Below are 17,207 nucleotides of genomic sequence, written 5' to 3'. Positions count from 1 at the left end.
AATACATTTCTTAGGTTGAAGGACTGACTCCTTTCTACAACAGAGTAGTCACTGTACATAGGCACATTTCCTACTTAAAAACTATTTGTGTGTGAGAGTGAAGCACCTCCAGAGCAATTGTTCTTCTCTTCCTACTGAAACTCTGTGTGTTGTGCTGTGGGTGATGATGTCCATGGCACAAGTCTTTTCCTACCTAATTACTGAACATGGAGATGGATGTCCTCACCTTTATTTCTTGTAATTTCAGATGTGAACTGCCTAAGTTTAAGGCACTGAGACAGTCCAGGACACATGGGACTTTTGCAAGGCAATAGGAGGTATGACACATGAACTGTGGGAGATCTAAAGCTTTTGAGTCTTGATTCAGTTAGCTCATGTGCCTTCCCTGATCTATGTTCCTTGAGAAAGAAAATAGCACAGTGCAGGACAAGAGTTTGTCGTGTCTGAAACCCAGCAGGAGAGAAAGAAGCAGAATGTGCCACATTGTGCACTAGGGCATCAGTCCTGGGATGGGAACAGCTGTGGCAAAACACTCACAGGGCATTCATAATCATCTCTCTTTTATCTTTAATCTTTATGTGTGATGTTAATTATTAATTGAAAGCAGCACCGGGACAAATTCTAATGTCATTGGAATGCTGTAAACTCAAACTGACTCTGCTTAAGCATGTGGCTTTCATCCTGTGCAGTCAAGATCATAATGCTGATAACAAGCACAGTGGACGTTCCTCTCTGTAACATTCCTCCAGAGTGGACTTAGGTACTTGATAACAAGAATGCCATCACATGCCGTTTAGGAAGAAATCTTGATGTCATAATAATGTCATAAAGATGGAACTTCAAAGCTGGTTGGCTGATGTTCTGTGGGAAGCTCAGCAGCATGCCTTATATATTACAAGAGATGAAAGGAGCCAGCTTTTTTTTCATTGCAAAAATGGGCTCCAACATCTTCCCACTCTGCCTAGTCCTTCTGTTGCATTATGCGTATGGTACTCCAGTCTCTGTAAGTAGAAACCTGATTTCTATAGGCTCTCCTCAGTCCAGAGACATCTCATACCTTATATTGGTTTTATTTTGTTCTCTTTCAGGTCAGACAGCTCTCCAGTAAAGCTGGTAAGTGCTTTGGGAACTGTCCTGAGTTTTGAAGCGTTTTCTTCTGCTTGCTGTGTGCTGCTATATCTGAACACGTGATGTTTTGTCTGTCTTGCAGCAGCAAATGCCAATGCTGATGAGATAATCAAAGACATTCCAGACATAAACTTGGGTGAGTTCATGTCTAAATTCTTATAAGGCCTGAAAAATGTGAGCAAAACACTGAATTTTCAGTCTTGCGAAAAAGATGTGGATGACTGATGGTCTGGTAGTTCGTGGTAACCAGAGAAATATGAGTTACCTTTCTGAATTACCTTTCTCTGGCTATGACACATGAATCTGTGCTAGGACTGAAATACTATGCAAACAAGTGATGCATGTGTCTTTCCCATGGTGTTAAGGCAGTAACTCACTGTATCAATTGGAAAGGTTCTGGAGTCCCATTTTCCCTCCATCTGTATAATTTCTATAAAGTTTTACAAAGTGGAAACCAGCTTAGAGGTTTCTTGTGTTTCTACACTAGTAGTCAAGGATTCAAATGGAAAAGACAGAACACACTGTACTGCCTTCCTCTATTTTTTTCTTTTAATTTCCTTTTAATTTCCATAGATCCTTTGATGGTGCTCTTACAACATTCATTCTGATACATTACTCAATATTAGTGTATTTTCCAGAGCACAATCTCGCTGTGTGACTGTTGTCACTGCTTGATAGCAAGCAAGAAGTTATTAAACTAGGGATAGATAATGGTGGCCACCAGGTTTCTGCTACCAAAACCACAAATAATGCTGAGTAGCAAATACTGAGTAGAAACTACTGTTACTTTTAGGCTTGTCCCTATACTTCACTGTAAAGAGGCTGATCCTTCTTTATTTTCTGTAAATGCCTCAGGACATTAACCTTGCATAAGTAGGCTCAATATGCTTTATCAGGTGAAATACATTTGATATGTGATATTTCATTTACATTATCTTTCATTAAAATACTTTTCAGCTGCTGGATTGGACCTCTTTCAGGGTGATATCATGCTCCCTGTAAGTAATTAAAACTTTATATCTATTACTTGTCCTAACTGCATTTTTGGTACAAATCAGCCCATCTCCCTACAGCATCTTTATCACCAGTTGTTAATTCCCTTTTCAGAAAAATCAGCGAAATGCCCTAAGAAATGAGTTCTATAGATGGAAGTTCCCCGTTCCCTATATTCTGGGTGACGACCTAGGTAAGGCAGATATTTTATTTAGATTTTATCTTCGATCCTTAGTTGCACTGGATTCACTGTGATTAAAAAACTTGCTTTTTTCAGAACTGGTTCTCTCACATTGAAATTCATTTGTGACTAGATGGCTCCTTTGTATTTCTTTTTTTTTTTTTCCCTACAGCTATTGCAACAAAACACAATTTAATCAAATTAAAACTTTTTTCTCCTGGATCCATGTGTATATCTGTGTGCATACCTCACCTCTGAATGGTCTATAGTGTGTTAAAGATGTTTCCCTGGTGCGTGTTTTCCAGATCTGAATGCCAAAGCAGTAATTCTCCAGGCATTTGAAATGTTCCGTCTCAAGTCTTGCATTGATTTCAAGCCATATGAAGGAGAGAGTTCCTACATATTCTTTATAAAAGGAAGCGGGTAAGGGTTATCAATTTCTGTTTAGTTTTGCCATGTAGAATCAGCTGGGAATTTATCCCAGAAATCTAAAAGTTTATTCTGCATGTGTTGCTAGCAAAGAAAAAGAGGCCGCTGAGAAAGCAACCCATCTTACTGTCTTAGACACAAAGTTTGGAATCAGGTCCCTCCCTGTGTTCCCTGCAGAGGATATTTAAATCAACTTTGAATGGCCATCTGATGGTTACCCTTCGATGAGGTGAATTCCAGTTTGGAATCCCTGAGTTTTCACCAACTGCTTCTGCTTTCCTGCCTAAGGCTGTTTTCCGTGTCAGTGGTGGGGTTTTATACTCAGAGAGTCAGGTTCTGGGGAACTAGAAAGATTTATTTTATTTCCTACATCTAAATATATTTTGAAGCAACATCTAGAAAAGCACAAAAATCTTATCATCTGTGAATGTTTCTGGTTCTTTCAGAAATTCATAAAGGCCTATAGGCGCTGATATTTCTGACTTCTTGAGTGGTATGTCTTACAACATTCCTCTTACAAAACTGCAAGCACCATGATTTTTGACAAGAAGGTGCTGAAGAGCCTGGTACTGGAAACCCCCCGAGTAGCAGCTATCCAAGAGACCATAGGCTCAAGCTCTTTATCAGTATGCACATTAATCTGTTCAGAGCTCCTTCAAGCAAACTTGACCAAATGGTGCTTTGTCATGTACAAATGAAGCTATAGTCCAAGCAGATCCTATTTAGCAGTTGCCTCACATCGCTTTTGGACCACCCTGAAAATTTCCTAGTGAATTGTCCAAGGAGCTCCTTTTCTCCTCAGTCATGATTAGATTCTGCTGAGTCACAGATGAGAATCTGGCCCTTAGCAGAAAAGTGTAATTTCACACCTCTGTCCAATGCATTGCCTAGTTGCTGTTAAAGAGGACCAAATCATAGAATCATAGGATGGCAGGGGTTGGAAGGGACCTTTAGAGATCTAGTCCAACCCACCAAATGCTGCTAATCTAAATCCTCCTGGATCTTTTCTTTTGCCCAAGTGACTGAAAAAATGCTCAGTCTATCTTGGCAAGTTTACTGTTTCTTTGCTAGTGTTATGGTTCTGGTCAGCAAAATGACAGCTGATATAGGACTAAACTTCTGTCTGTCTCAAAAATCATGGGTGAGCTTGCCTAACAGAGAGGGTAAGTAAAATGTTGGCCTCATGCAGGTGATGGTGAGTATGGTTTTGGGGCTTAGTCTGCTTTCAGAGTAGTGTATCTGTAGAGTATAAAGGCATTCAGTCAGCTCTTAAATAATGATTTCTGTTACTTTTTAAATGTAAACTTTTTTTTTTTAATGGTACTTTAATTCAGTGTGCAGACTGGGAACTTAAATACAGACCTCTGTCTTTCACAGATGTTGGTCCATGGTGGGAGACCTGCAGACTGGACAGAACCTCTCTATTGGGACAGGGTGTGACTACAGAGCAATTGTGGAACATGAGGTCCTGCATGCTTTAGGATTTTACCATGAGCAGTCAAGGACAGACCGAGATGACTATGTGACAATATGGTGGGATGAAATCATTGCAGGTGGGTTTTGACCTTCAAGTCAGATTTTGTACAGTGTAGATTCATCAGTACCTTATTTTCCTTCATAGATTTTATGACCTTCATAAATATATGATTTTTGGAACACTGGGCCACACACAAAACCACTGTAGCAGGATTTTGATATAACTTCTCTGGTAAAAGACCAGAGACTGTCTAAGGGGAGGAAAGAGAGGCCCTGTCTGGAAGTCAGAGGACTTTATTCCCCCTTGGCTTCAGGACTGGCTTGCTCACTGATTTTGAACAATTCACTTCCTCTCTGAGTCTGTTTTCTCTTGATATATGATGCAAATTGTAAACTTACTTGTATGGTGAGCTTCTTAAATCAAAAGTCCTCTCAAAATCTGGAAGGTTTTTATATGCAGAGATTCAGGCTTTTCTGAAACTGGAAATATTTACTTTGTACATGAAGAAGCCTCAAAGATATTAGATCAGATAGGGCACATAAAATAGAACTCTATCCTGCTCTCTCCTGTCCAGTATGTCTCTGGAGGTTGTTGCCTTCAGGTTTAGTATCATCAAATTCGATGGCTTTACAAGGTTCCGCAAATTCTTTGTATTCCCTGTGGTCCCTAAGAATTTCTCATGTTGTCTGCTGAGAGGTCTGATTACTTTGAAAGAGAGTGAATGTGAGTCTGTAACAAGTTCTAAAAGGCATGCTGACAGAGACACTGTGGGCAAACTCTTGCTCCCAGTGGCAGTGCTCTGTCATTCCAGTGATGGTGCCAGTGCAGCAAAGTTCTGCTGCCATTGCTCAGGCTCTGTGTGGACAAACCGATCACTTCAGTCTCCAGGGTTATGCACTCACCGTCTTTGCAAATAAATGAAAAATGCATGAAAAATAGTAATCATAAAGGAACAAGATTCAGGGAATGCTGTGTTCTCTTTTGGATAGATAAGAACTGCTGGTACAAGCAATTTCTTCTGACTTCCAAGAGCATTATCTGATATTTTGAATTTCTCCAAGTTGAATGGCCTTATGCATTACCAGTTGCCTCTACTGTGTAATTTGCAGTATCTTTTGAGGTGGCTGAGCAGTAGATGGGTTGTGGATATTCATTTTGCAGACCATATTTTTTATTGTTAGGAACAGCACTAAAACCAATTAACCTTATTATTAACTTGGTCTTATCTTGAATGACGGTGATGATAATGATGATGTTAAGAATGTTTTGGGACTGTTTTTACCTATAACTGTTTGGGACTGTTTGTACTATAACTAACTACCTCCAAAGCAAGAGCTCTCACAATGTACTAAGAATGCACTATTGAGAGCTCCATGATGTACAGAGATATGGAAAAGCCTTCCAAAACAGTGGCAGATCTTTTTTTTTTTTCCCTTTCAAAAAATATGTCACTGAATCCTTTTGTCTGTGATGTGTATTCTGGAACATCAGAAAAGTGATACAGGTGATGGACTTTAGCATGACGCTGTTCTGAACGGAGTCCTGGGGTTGGCCTGATTTCATTGCAGTCAATTCCTATATTCTGTAGTTTTTTATCCATACTATAAAATCTCATTTGCCAGTTAAGCAAATTTTTTGAGTAGAAAACTTCTGCTTGAAGTAATTTGAAAAATGGCTGCACTGTACAGCAAAATAAGACCAATATGATTGTGCTCTGTGCATGTGTTTGTGTCTTCCCACAGTAGTGATCTGAAACCTCAAATTTAATATAATGGTAGTGGGTTTTCCCATAATGCATTTTCATAAACTGCAATGGAGATACCTGGCTGGTAAGAGAAGAGTTCCCCTATTCATATTGCTGTTAACAGAAAAGCTAAAAGGTCTAGTAGACTGCTGAGAAAATACACAAACAGCCTGATAAAATTGCGACCTTGCCATATGGTTTATTTCTTTTTAAAACATGTAGAAGTTACCCTTCACCTGATAACAGTCTTCAAAGAATGTGTCCTGTCCATATTTTCTTCCTAGCTATAAAAAGCAATAGCTCTTAATTAGCAAGATTGTCAACTTCTTTGATAACAGGTACAATTTGATTATCTGTAAGAAAGCAATCCCAAGCTCTTATACAATCTAAAGCCTTGTTCTGAAGACCTTTGTGCCCAGAATGATCGTGCAGAAGGGAAGGGCAGTCTTTACACAGAGAAGCTGTAATTATCCACCAGCACAGCCATGTGAGGTTTCTTCTTGGAGAAAGTGTCAAATATGCTGAAAATACTATTTGTGGTTGGAAATTCTGGCAATCTCTATTACCATATGAAAGCATGTGAAATGGCTCCCTCTCTCTGCTCTTGCAGAGAGACACCTTCATAATGAAAATCTTTCTCTAAGGACAAATTATTTCATCAGGAAACCATGAGAAACTTGTATCTGAAAGACATTTCAATAGACATATCATGGCAATATTGTCAATTTAGGGTAAAACCTTTTTTTTTGTTTTTAAGAGTTCTGATGTAATCTTCACTTCAAAGAAGAACATAACCTGGAGACATTCCAGGGGCTCTCATATCTGTCCTTCCAACACTGGAGGGCTCCAGGACCTCATCCACATATGATCTAATATCCTGTGAAACATTTGCATCGATATTCACAGGCTCTGGAATGCAATACATTAATCCTTAAGTTCAGTCCTTCACAGTGCTTGCTATTATATCACCTAATCTGACCTCCTATATATCCTGTTCTTTACAGCTCATTGCTATTTGACCTTGAACTTACCAAAGCCAGATATGAGTGCACAGAGAACTGCAGTCTAGAGACTCCGCTTTGTTGTCTGACTGACTTTATAAATAAATCTTTCTAAATTTCCAGCACAGGGCCACCAAGATGATCTAGGGTATAGAACATCTTTCATACGAGGAAAAACTGCGGGAACTGGGGCTGTTTAGTCTGGAGGAGAGGAGATTGAGGGGTGATCTTATTCACATTTATAGATATCTAAAGGGTGAGCATCAGGAGGTTGGAACATCCCTCTTTTCTATAGTAGATAGTAACAGGACAAGGGGTAATGGGATGAAGCTGGAACACAAAAAGTTCCACTTAAATGTAAGAAAAAACTATTTCACCGTGAGAGTGACAGAGCATTGGAACAGGCTGCCCAGAGGGGTTGTGGAGTCTCCTTCCTTGGAGGTCTTCAAGACCCTCCTGGACATGTTCCTATGCAACCTGATCTAGGTGACCCTGCTTCTGCAGGGGGGTTGGACTAGATGATCTCTAAAGGTCCCTTCCAACCCCTACAATTCTATGATTCTATGATTCAATGTAAAGTAATTGCTTTCAGGTATATCAATTCTGCCTCGAAAAATTCTATCCAGGGGGCCATGCTAAAGGCATTTCCTTTCCAATTTCTCTGAAAATGAAGAACTTTTCTTTCTTTTACCAGGTAGAGAGCATAATTTTGAGAAGTACGATGACACCTACATCACTGATCTGAACACCCCCTATGACTACGAATCAGTGATGCACTATCAGCCATTTTCATTTAACAAAAATGAAAGCATCCCCACAATCACAACGAAGATACCAGAATTTGATGACATAATTGGACAACGTCTAGATCTCAGCGCCATTGACCTGGAAAGACTGAATCGCATGTATAACTGCAGTAAGTCATAATTCAGCCACAGGAAACTGTTTCCTTGTTTATACTTGGGCCTAGATGGTTCACCTCCCTTACGGCTCTAAAACCACAAAAACTCTTCTTTATTGTTCTTGAGATGTGGAAGTGGACCTGTGATGCAAAGGCCCAAACTGTTAATTCCTTCCTGATCCCTCTCTTTGGCTTGACTAACTATAATTACCTTTGTAAAAGTTCAATTAGTCAATGAAAGTCAATCCATTCACAGCTTTTCTTGAATATTGCTGCTCAGGGTTTAGACAGGGAGTTGTGTTCTGCTGATGTGTGCGCAGCTTTGCTGTGCATTTGTGAGGTGAATACAGCTGTACTTTGTCCTCTTTTACTGTTGTTTGGTCTTAATTATGTTATTTTGCCCCTGAGATTGGCTAAGTCTGACATTTTCTAGTTCATTGCTAAGCTAGTTGAAGATATCACCACATGTGATGGTTATCAACAAGTTATAATCCCCATGGATCTGTCAGCAGAAGCATCAACTTGCAGGCAAACTCAGATGAACCAGCCCAAGGTAACTGGTTGGACTTTGCTTGAAGTCGACGAATAGTGCCCATGCTGATCAAGCAGGCATGTGAGCCATGAAGAACAACAATCTCCAGCCAAGGAATGATTAAATACACCACCACCACAAAGTGACTTGTCTCTCCAAGGCTTACAAGCAGGCACAAAGACAGCCACCATCAGTCACTGTGCTTCATCTGCTGCATGGGAGTTTGTTGAACTTCCGGAAAGCAATTAAATGTTACTTTTATGCAGGGAATCCTTCCTGAAACCAAATATTTCTTCTTTTGGGACATCAGTCTCACATCTACTCTGAGTTGTCTTTTCTACATGATATTTAGACTAGTGCAAATACCGTCCCACTCCCCATGCCCCCCTTCAAATTAGAGCAGGAATGTTAATGGGGTATTACTTTAGAAGTAATCATGTGTGCATTTTTTTCAGCTTCATCTCACACTCTTTTGGACCAGTGTTCTTTTGAGCTTGACAATATCTGTGGCATGATTCAGGGTGCTACAGATGATCTAGACTGGGTCCATCAACAGAGCAGTGCTGCAGGAGAGGAAGACCACACGCTTTCTGGGCGCTGTAGAGGTAAAACGAAGTAGCAGAACACTGTTCTGTAGAAAAGAGTAATGGTCCCTTGTGCATGTCTGTGTGCTTTAGCAGCTTCTCTGAACCTGTCATTGTAGTCAATCCTTGAGAAAACCCAGTATTGGCTACTCCAAAAACATAGAATTAAATGACTGTATTTGAGACGCTACCCAGCAAACAACTGAGTTGTAGTGTTTCTAGTTAAGCAAAAAGCTCTTTTTCTTTTCACATGTCTTGGTCCTGTGAATGTCAGATTAAGGTTGCACTTGTGCTCTCATTAAGCTTTTTCAACAGAGTGGAAAGTTCTCCACACCACTAAGATAAAAGGGGACAAAGAGCAATCTTAACTAGAGGCCTTTTAAGTATAATCTGGAAATAGATTTACTGCAAATTCCACAGTAAGAGTTGTGTTACCTCGACTGAAACAGCAATCATAGCCACTCATAAATGTTCTGTTTGCAAAGTGAATGATAAGTGAAACTTTCAAGAGTGTTGGTTCTGGAGGTAGAAGAAAGTTTCAAAGTATTTCACATTATACTTAGGCATAATGCTTTTTTTTTTTCCCCACATGGTAATTTGGCCATTTTTCAAAGGAAGAAATCTAAAACAGGGCAAAGTCACCCCCAGTCATAGTTTCAGGGTGACAGCTTGCAAGCAAGAATAAAGATTAAATCCCAATAGATATGTATGGAAATAATGAATCTCTTGTAAATATAAAGGTAAAAGTAGACACTTCAGATCTAAATTAAAGAGCACTTAAGGAAATGTTGGTGGGAAAATAAACTAGAGTGGCAGGAATTCTGAAACAGTTTCCCCAAAATGAGAAGCAGAGTTTTTAAATGCCTTTGGGCAAGCTTGTAAAAAAAAGAGCTGCTTCATGTTCAAGGTCAGGACAGTGCTAGTTTTCTGTCCAACCCTTTTTTATTATCTTTATCACTGATAATAAATTATTGTTAAGGAATTTATAAGAAATGACAAGGTAATACAGCACATGATCTCTAAGATCTCATCTTTAGGTTATGTTCACTATAAATCAAGTTTACAAGTATGCCTACATACTTGCAGTCAGCACTGAATCCTCTGTCTCATATCTCTGATGTTCCTGAGGCATCCAACTTCCAACTAGACCAAGTGGTGCAAAATTGACAGCAATGAGTTGCATGTACATGCTAAACTAATAGTCCTGTTCTTATCCTGATCTGTCTTGGATGGTTCCTCTAGTATTAATGTTAAGTATGAATTATGCCTACAGTTATGCCCACTGAAACTGTGTAGTTGAAATAATAAATTTACACCATGCAGCTGGCAGAAAATCTGTAAAGAGACAAAGACACTCTACACTTTCTTCACAGATGCTGGATATTTCATGTACTTCAGCACCAGTTCTGGTGAGGCAGATGAGGTGGCAGTCCTAGAGTCTCGCATCCTTTATCCAAAGAGAACTCAGCAGTGCCTCCAGTTCTTCTATAAGATCACAGGAAGTCCTTCAGACAAGCTGATCATCTGGCTTAAAGAGGATGATGGCACGGGAAACGTTCGCAAGATGAGGAAAATTCAAACTTTTGAAGGTAACTCTGGAAATAACAGGAATATATAGAACATTAGGGAAGGAAATATTTTCTTACTGAGTCTATGACTGCAGTGGATTGGCTGAGAAATCAAAACATTTTCCTGAAGCTACGAGAATATATTGCAATTTGGCTAATATCATGTGAGGGCATTTAGCAGTAAAACTGTGTGTTGTAATAATGTAATTTAGATGCTCCACAGCGGAAGTCATAATGTTCCTAATAATGCTATTGATGGTTTAGTCCAGTCATTGAGAGGGATCCCAAACTCTGCTGGAGATTGACTTCAGCAAGGCTATTGATACTGTCTCCCATAACATCCTCATCAGAAAGCTCAGGCAGTGTGGCTTGGATGAGTGGACAGTGAGGTGGATCGAGAGCTGGCTGAATGACAGAGCCCAGAGGGTGGTGATCAATGGCACAGAGTCGAGTTGGAGGCCTGTGGCCAGTGGAGTTCCTCAGGGATCGGTTCTGGGGCCAGTCTTGTTCAACATCTTCATCGGTGACCTGGATGAGGGGACAGAGTGTACCCTCAGCAAGTTCCCTGATGACACCAAACTGGGAGGACTGGCTGATTCCCCAGAAGGCTGTGCTGCCATTCAGTGGGATCTCGATCGGCTTGAGAGTTGGGCAGAGAGGAACCTCATGAGATTCAACAAGTGCAGAGTCCTGCATCTGGGAAGGAATAACTCCATGTACCAGAATAGGCTGGGGGTCGAACTGCTGGAGAGCAGCTCTGCCGAGAGAGACCTGGGAGTTCTTATTGATAATAAGCTAACCATGAGCCAGCAATGTGCCCTCGTGGCCAAGAAGGCCAGTGGCATCCTGAGATGCATCAAGAATAGTGTGGCCAGCAGGTCAAAGGAGGTTCTGCTTCTCCTCTACTCTGCCCTGGTGAGGCCTCATCTGGAGTCCTGTGTCCAGTTCTGAGCTCCTCAGCTCAAGAGGGACAGAGAACTTCTTGAGAGAGGCCAGTGCAGGGCCACCAAGATGATCAGGGGACTGAAACATCTTTCATATGAGAAAATGCTGCGGGAACTGGGGCTGTTTAGTCTAGAGAGGAGGAGACTGAGGGGAGATCTTATTAACATTTATAAATATCTAAAGGGTGGGTGTCAGGAGGTTGGGACATCGCTTTTTTCTGTAGTAGATAGTAACAGGACAAGGGGTAATGGGATGAAGCTGGAACACAAAAAGTTCCACTTAAATCTAAGAAAAAACTATTTCACTGTTCAGGTGAGGGAGCCCTGGCACAGGCTGCCCAGAGGGGTTGTGGAGTCTCCTTCCTTGGAGGACTTCAAGACCCGCCTGGACATGTTCCTATACAACCTGATCTAGGTGAACCTGCTTCTGCAGGGGAGTTAGACTAGATGATCTCTAAAGGTGCCTTCCAACCCCTACCATTCTATGATTCTATGATCACGTTGACAGCAATGTTTTCCTTCCCTTTTACTAAAGCGGATAATGACCATGACTGGAAAATTGCCCACGTAACCCTCAACGCTCAGAAGAAGTTCCGTTACTTCTTCCAAGGATTAAAGGGTGACCCCAGCTCTTCGTCTGGTGGGATTGCTATTGATGACATCGCACTGACAGAGACCCCCTGTCCCACAGCTGTGTGGGTTGTTCGGAATTTCAGTAAAATCCTGGAAAACTCATCGAGTAACGTTATTCAAAGTCCCCGATTTTATAGCCCTGAGGGTTATGGTTTTGGTATAAGTTTGTACCCCCATGCCAGCATCAGTGGCTACTCTCGCATTGCATTTCACTTGTGCAGTGGAGAGAATGATGGTGTTCTGGAGTGGCCAGCTTTGAATCGTCAAGCTACAATCACCGTGCTGGACCAGGACCCTGATGTCTTGCAAAGGATGTCCTCAAGCAAAAGCTTCACCACAAGTGAAGACCATATTTCCTCAGGTAAGTGGTGTCCGCTCAGAGAAAAAGGAAAGCGAAGGAATCTGAGTCAGAGAACTGAGTGTAGGACTCAGAGTTGGGCAACTTCGGCTGCATTTCACAATTTTGGACACTTTCGTGTATATGACTCAGTATCCCTGTCTGCAAAAGATCACTAGAGTGACAAGTGACACATAGAATGTTGGTGTCATTGTGCACAATCTCTGGGCTGAGTTACACTCTAAATGCAGAGCTCTCCTGAGAGTTGGCACTTCCAGTTCTTCCTGTGGTTTGCCCATTATGATAGGTAATATGTCACTACAGGATGTGGAATGCCATCAGGGTGCTGTATTCCATTAGTAAATCAGGAATTATTTAAAACTGAGTTTTGGAGGCTCGGTTAACTTGAATGTACATGGTTTGAATGGACAGGGTTCACATCGTAGCTGTATTAAGGAAAAAATACCTGAAAACGCCTACGAGATTAGTCTGCAGCATTTGAAGCCTATATTGCTTGGCTGGGTCTAGACTGCAGATCATGAACTCTTTGACACAGGGAGTACTTTTAACTCCAGATTTATATAGCATGTAGCATCATAGTTCCACATCCAGCCCTAGGATTTTCCATGGATGTGTTCATTAAAAGAAGTAAGAACAGGACAACATTGAGTTTGGTACAAAATAAAACACTAAAGATGAATCTCCATCCCTCTTCACTTTTTCCAGTGGAAGTTTAGTACACACTTTTTCAGTAGGAGGTTTTAAACCTTAGATATGAATATGTTTAACAGAACCATAGCAGTGAACAAAATCTGCTGGACTCTAAACCATGTGTACTTGAAAACTGATGAGGGAGCATCCTTTTATGCAGCACAGAGATTTTAGCTGGTGACAATGAGGAAGTAACTTGTGTTTGGCTAGTACACAAGAGTTGTGGAATTTCAATGCCCACACATGGACTACGAGTCTTCATGCAAACCATGTCTAAGGATCTGCTGGGACCTATAATTTGACAGTCCTGTATGGTTTGGGCACTTGAGCTCTGAGCTTGATTTACAGCATAAATGCTGTTTAACACCATAATACAGAAAGAAGTCATGTCATACTTCCCACTGTAGAATCTTGGGGTTCTTACTTGCCACTCATATTCTCTTTGCAGCTGCTAATGGAAGCTTAATATGGAATAAACCATCAATTGTTGGAGAATTTGATGCCTCATGCAATTGCTATAGAACTGTAGCACTTGGATGGACTAACTTCATATCCCACAGCCAAATGAGACGGAGAAGTTTCCTGAAAAATGATGACCTGATTATTTTTGCAGAATTTAATGGTAAAGACCATCTTCCTGATTCTTATTACAAAAACAAATGGGTTATCCTTTCTACCTCTTTTCATACATTCAAGTACCTATTGCCACCTGTCTCAGAGTCATCTTCTCTAATGAGGATCAGCTTTATAAAGCATTTCTGTGTCTTAGTTTCAGGTGGGTGATGTTGACCAAAGTGTTTGTGACTTCAGAGGAATCTAAATGGCAAAGATTTACTGAAAGTTAACTTCTTTGACACCTTTAAGCACCCTAACCAATAGCTATATCTATTTCTAAGCATTGAAGGATTTCCTCATAGTGTTTATTTTCAAACAGAACTGCCACACTTGGCATAATTTTTCACAGTACAGAATATTACTGATTTGCTTAATCAGTTACCATCATTTCACTATTATTCTGTATCTTGTGCTTTAAATATGCAGAACTTGCTGTGGTGCAGTAAGAGTTCTGTAAAGGGCAAATGGATAAAGAGTACTCTCTGGTCTCCAAAACACCCTGTGAGCCGCTGGTATGAAGAATGCTACATATAACATCACTCAGTGTTACCTGATGTCTTTCTTCTCTCTTTCATTTTTAAAAGATATAACTTACCTCACTAACACTGAAGTCCCTATTGAACCTGTGCAGTCTGCCTTCACGGAAAGCCTCATTCTTGAAAGGCAGAAGAGAGCAGCCCAGGATATGGAGCCCTTTCAAGATGATCTGCCATATCTGCAAGACCCGTGTGACCCAAACCCTTGCAAGAATGATGGAATCTGCATAAATGTGAAAGGAAGAGCAAGCTGCAGGTACCATGGACCTCTTCCCCGCTTGCCTTGACTTTCTCCTCAATCAAATGATGCAGCTAAGAATTATTCAGGGCTACAGACCTCAGAGGTCTAAGGCCCTAGCTTTTTAAGGGACAGTAGGAAAAAGCCACTTCACACAGTGACTGGTTTCTACTGGCAGCCATAAGGGAAGGTAAAGAAGCCCCCTTTTTTGATGCTTACTGTGAATATAAATAGCCTCCAAAGAAGGTGAAGGTGCTGTGACGTAAACCCCTCTAATAGGAGATGCTTATCCAGGATAATGAGTGTGAAGACCTTGAAGTGGGTCTATAGGGCAGGACGAACCTCTTTGTCTATATGAATCTGTACTTTGTTTTCCTAGGTGCCCGTCAGGACAAGCCTTCATCTTTACAGGTGAGAGGTGTCAGACAATGCAGATCCACGGGAACATTCTGGGAATGACAGTTGGTGGAATTGCCGGAACCATTGTCTTGACCATTGTCATAATTTCCATGATGGCTAGAAGATAAAGAGCTGCAGCGGGATAAATATCAGTTCAATGTTTTTCTATAGTTCATAAGACATGAGTTTTCAGTGAAAAATAATGAATACAACTTGCAGATGGGTCAGCATATGGATGAAATGCTCTATCAACAGCTTGGCAGCAATCTGTTTACTCTGTAGGACTCGGCAGTTCAAGAAAATTGTGTAGAACTGCTGTCTAATTAAAGTTTAAACAAAACACTGCCTTTCTTGTGTATTCTTCAAATGTTTCATTTCTTGATCCAGTAGCAAGTGGGAGTGCTGAGAGTCCATACATTTAGAATCATAGAATCATTTTGTTTGGAAAAAACCTTTAAGATCATCAAGTCCAACCACTCACACTGCCAAGCCCACCACTAACCCATGTCCCTCAGCACCTCAGCTACACAGCTTTTAATATCTCTAGGGACGGTGACTGTGTCACCTCCCTGGGAAGCCTGTGCCAGTGTCTCTCAGTGAAGAAGATCTTCTCAATGTCCAATCTAAACCTCCCATTGATGCCATTTCCCCTTGTCCTATCACTTGGGAAAAGAGACTGATTCTCACCTCACTATGACCTCTTGTCTATAGCTGTAGAGTGATCATATCTCCCCTCAGTCTCCTGCAGGCTGAATAACCCCAGTTCACTCAGCTGCTCCTCATCAAACTTGTGCTCCAGACCCTTCACCAGCTTTGTTGCCTGTCTCTGGATACAGTCCAGCACCTCAATGTCCTTCTTGCAGTGAGGGACTCAGATCTCAACACAGCACTCAAAGTGCAGCCTCACCAGTGCCGAGTGCCCGGGAAAATCTCTTCCATGGTTTTGGTGACCATACTATTTCTGATCCAGGCCAGGATGCCATTGGCCTTCTTGGCCACCTGGACACACTGCTGGCTCATGTTCAGATGCTGTTGATTAACACAGCCACTCTGCCCCAAGCCTTTAAATTTTGCATGGGGTTGTTGTGGCCCAAGTGCAGGGCCAGCACTTGGCCTTGTTAAGCCTCATATAATTGTCCTCATCCCATTGCTCCAGCCTCTCCAGGTCCCTCTGAAGAGCCTTCCTGCCCTCAAGCAGGTCTACACTCCCACCCAGCTTGGCGTCATCTGCAAATTTACTGGGGGTGCACTCAATCCCATTGTCAAGATCATTGATAAAGATGTTAAACAAAACAGGCCCCAGCACTGAGCCCTGGAGAACACCACCGATGACCAGCCACCAACTGGATTTAACCCCATTGACAGCATTCTCTGGGCCCCCTCTCAACCAGTTTTCCACCTATCAGAGAGTTGGTCCATCCAAGCCACGTGCAGCGAGTTTCTCCTGGAGGATTCTTTGGGAACTGGTGTTGAAGGATTTACTAAAGTCCAGGTAGATCACACTCGCAGTCTTCCTCTTATCCACAAAGCAGTCACCTTGTTGTAGAAGGAGATCAGATTGGTCAAGCAGGACCAGGCTTTCATGAAGCCATGCTGACTGGATCTGAACCCTTGGTTGCCCTGTATGTGCCTTAGGATGGTGCTCAGGATGATCTGCTCCACAATCTTCCCCAGCACTGAGATCAATCTAGTTCCCTGGATCCTCATTCAGGCCCTTCTTGTAGAAGGGTGTCACATTTGCCATTCTCCAGTCCATTGGGACCTCCCTGGTGAGCCAGGACTGCTGGTAGACGATGGAGAGTGACTCTGTGAGCACTTCCACCACTTCCCTCAGCACCCTCAGGTGGATCCAATCCAGCTCTATGGACTTGTGTGTGTCAGCAGTTTGCACGTCATTTCCCCTTGGAGATTTAATTCTGCTCTCTGTCCCTGTCTTCCAGATCAAGGGGCTGGGTACCCAGAGAACAACTGGTTTTAACATCGAAGACTAAAGTGAAGAAGCCACTACGTACCTCAGCCTTTTCCTCATCTTTAGTCACTATGCTTCTCCCTGCATCCGTTAAAGGGTGAAGATTCCCTTTAGCCCTCTTTTGATGCTAATAGTTTTACTTTTTAAAAAATATTTTTGCTGCAGTTTTGTTTCTTTTGTTTACTTTCAACTACAGGTCAAGCTAAGTAACAGTTAAATAACTGGTACAACCTGTTAAAACACTGGAAGAAGTCACACAGAACCCATATATTAGATTTTAGGAACAT

General features: G+C 41.6%; 1 protein-coding gene across 1 annotated transcript; it reads left to right on the top strand.

Moving 5' to 3' along the window:
- The first annotated feature begins 934 nt into the window (after nucleotides 1-934).
- On the top strand, nucleotides 935-15,241 carry MEP1A (meprin A subunit alpha). Its single transcript, XM_061989592.1, has 14 exons — nucleotides 935-1,003; nucleotides 1,089-1,113; nucleotides 1,214-1,264; nucleotides 2,086-2,126; nucleotides 2,236-2,314; nucleotides 2,608-2,725; nucleotides 4,109-4,284; nucleotides 7,648-7,869; nucleotides 8,842-8,991; nucleotides 10,344-10,559; nucleotides 12,018-12,476; nucleotides 13,612-13,785; nucleotides 14,363-14,570; nucleotides 14,932-15,241. Exons 1-14 carry the CDS (start codon nucleotides 935-937, stop codon nucleotides 15,077-15,079), a joined length of 2,136 nt encoding a protein of 711 aa, XP_061845576.1. The 3' UTR covers nucleotides 15,080-15,241.
- Nucleotides 15,242-17,207: the final 1,966 nt, after the last annotated feature.

This window comes from Colius striatus, chromosome 2 (assembly GCF_028858725.1).
Source record: "Colius striatus isolate bColStr4 chromosome 2, bColStr4.1.hap1, whole genome shotgun sequence".
Lineage (NCBI taxonomy): Eukaryota > Metazoa > Chordata > Aves > Coliiformes > Coliidae > Colius > Colius striatus.
Note: the sequence above shows the minus strand (reverse complement) of the source record. Positions and strands in the feature narration are given on the sequence as shown.

Bases quoted from the DNA above. Each gene is read 5' to 3' on its own strand.
- MEP1A (XM_061989592.1), top strand. From the start codon at position 935: ATGGGCTCCAACATCTTCCCACTCTGCCTAGTCCTTCTGTTGCATTAT. The intron at 2,315-2,607 runs GTAAGGCAGATA...CGTGTTTTCCAG, and splicing joins TATTCTGGGTGACGACCTAG to ATCTGAATGCCAAAGCAGTA. The intron at 7,870-8,841 runs GTAAGTCATAAT...CATTTTTTTCAG, and splicing joins GAATCGCATGTATAACTGCA to CTTCATCTCACACTCTTTTG.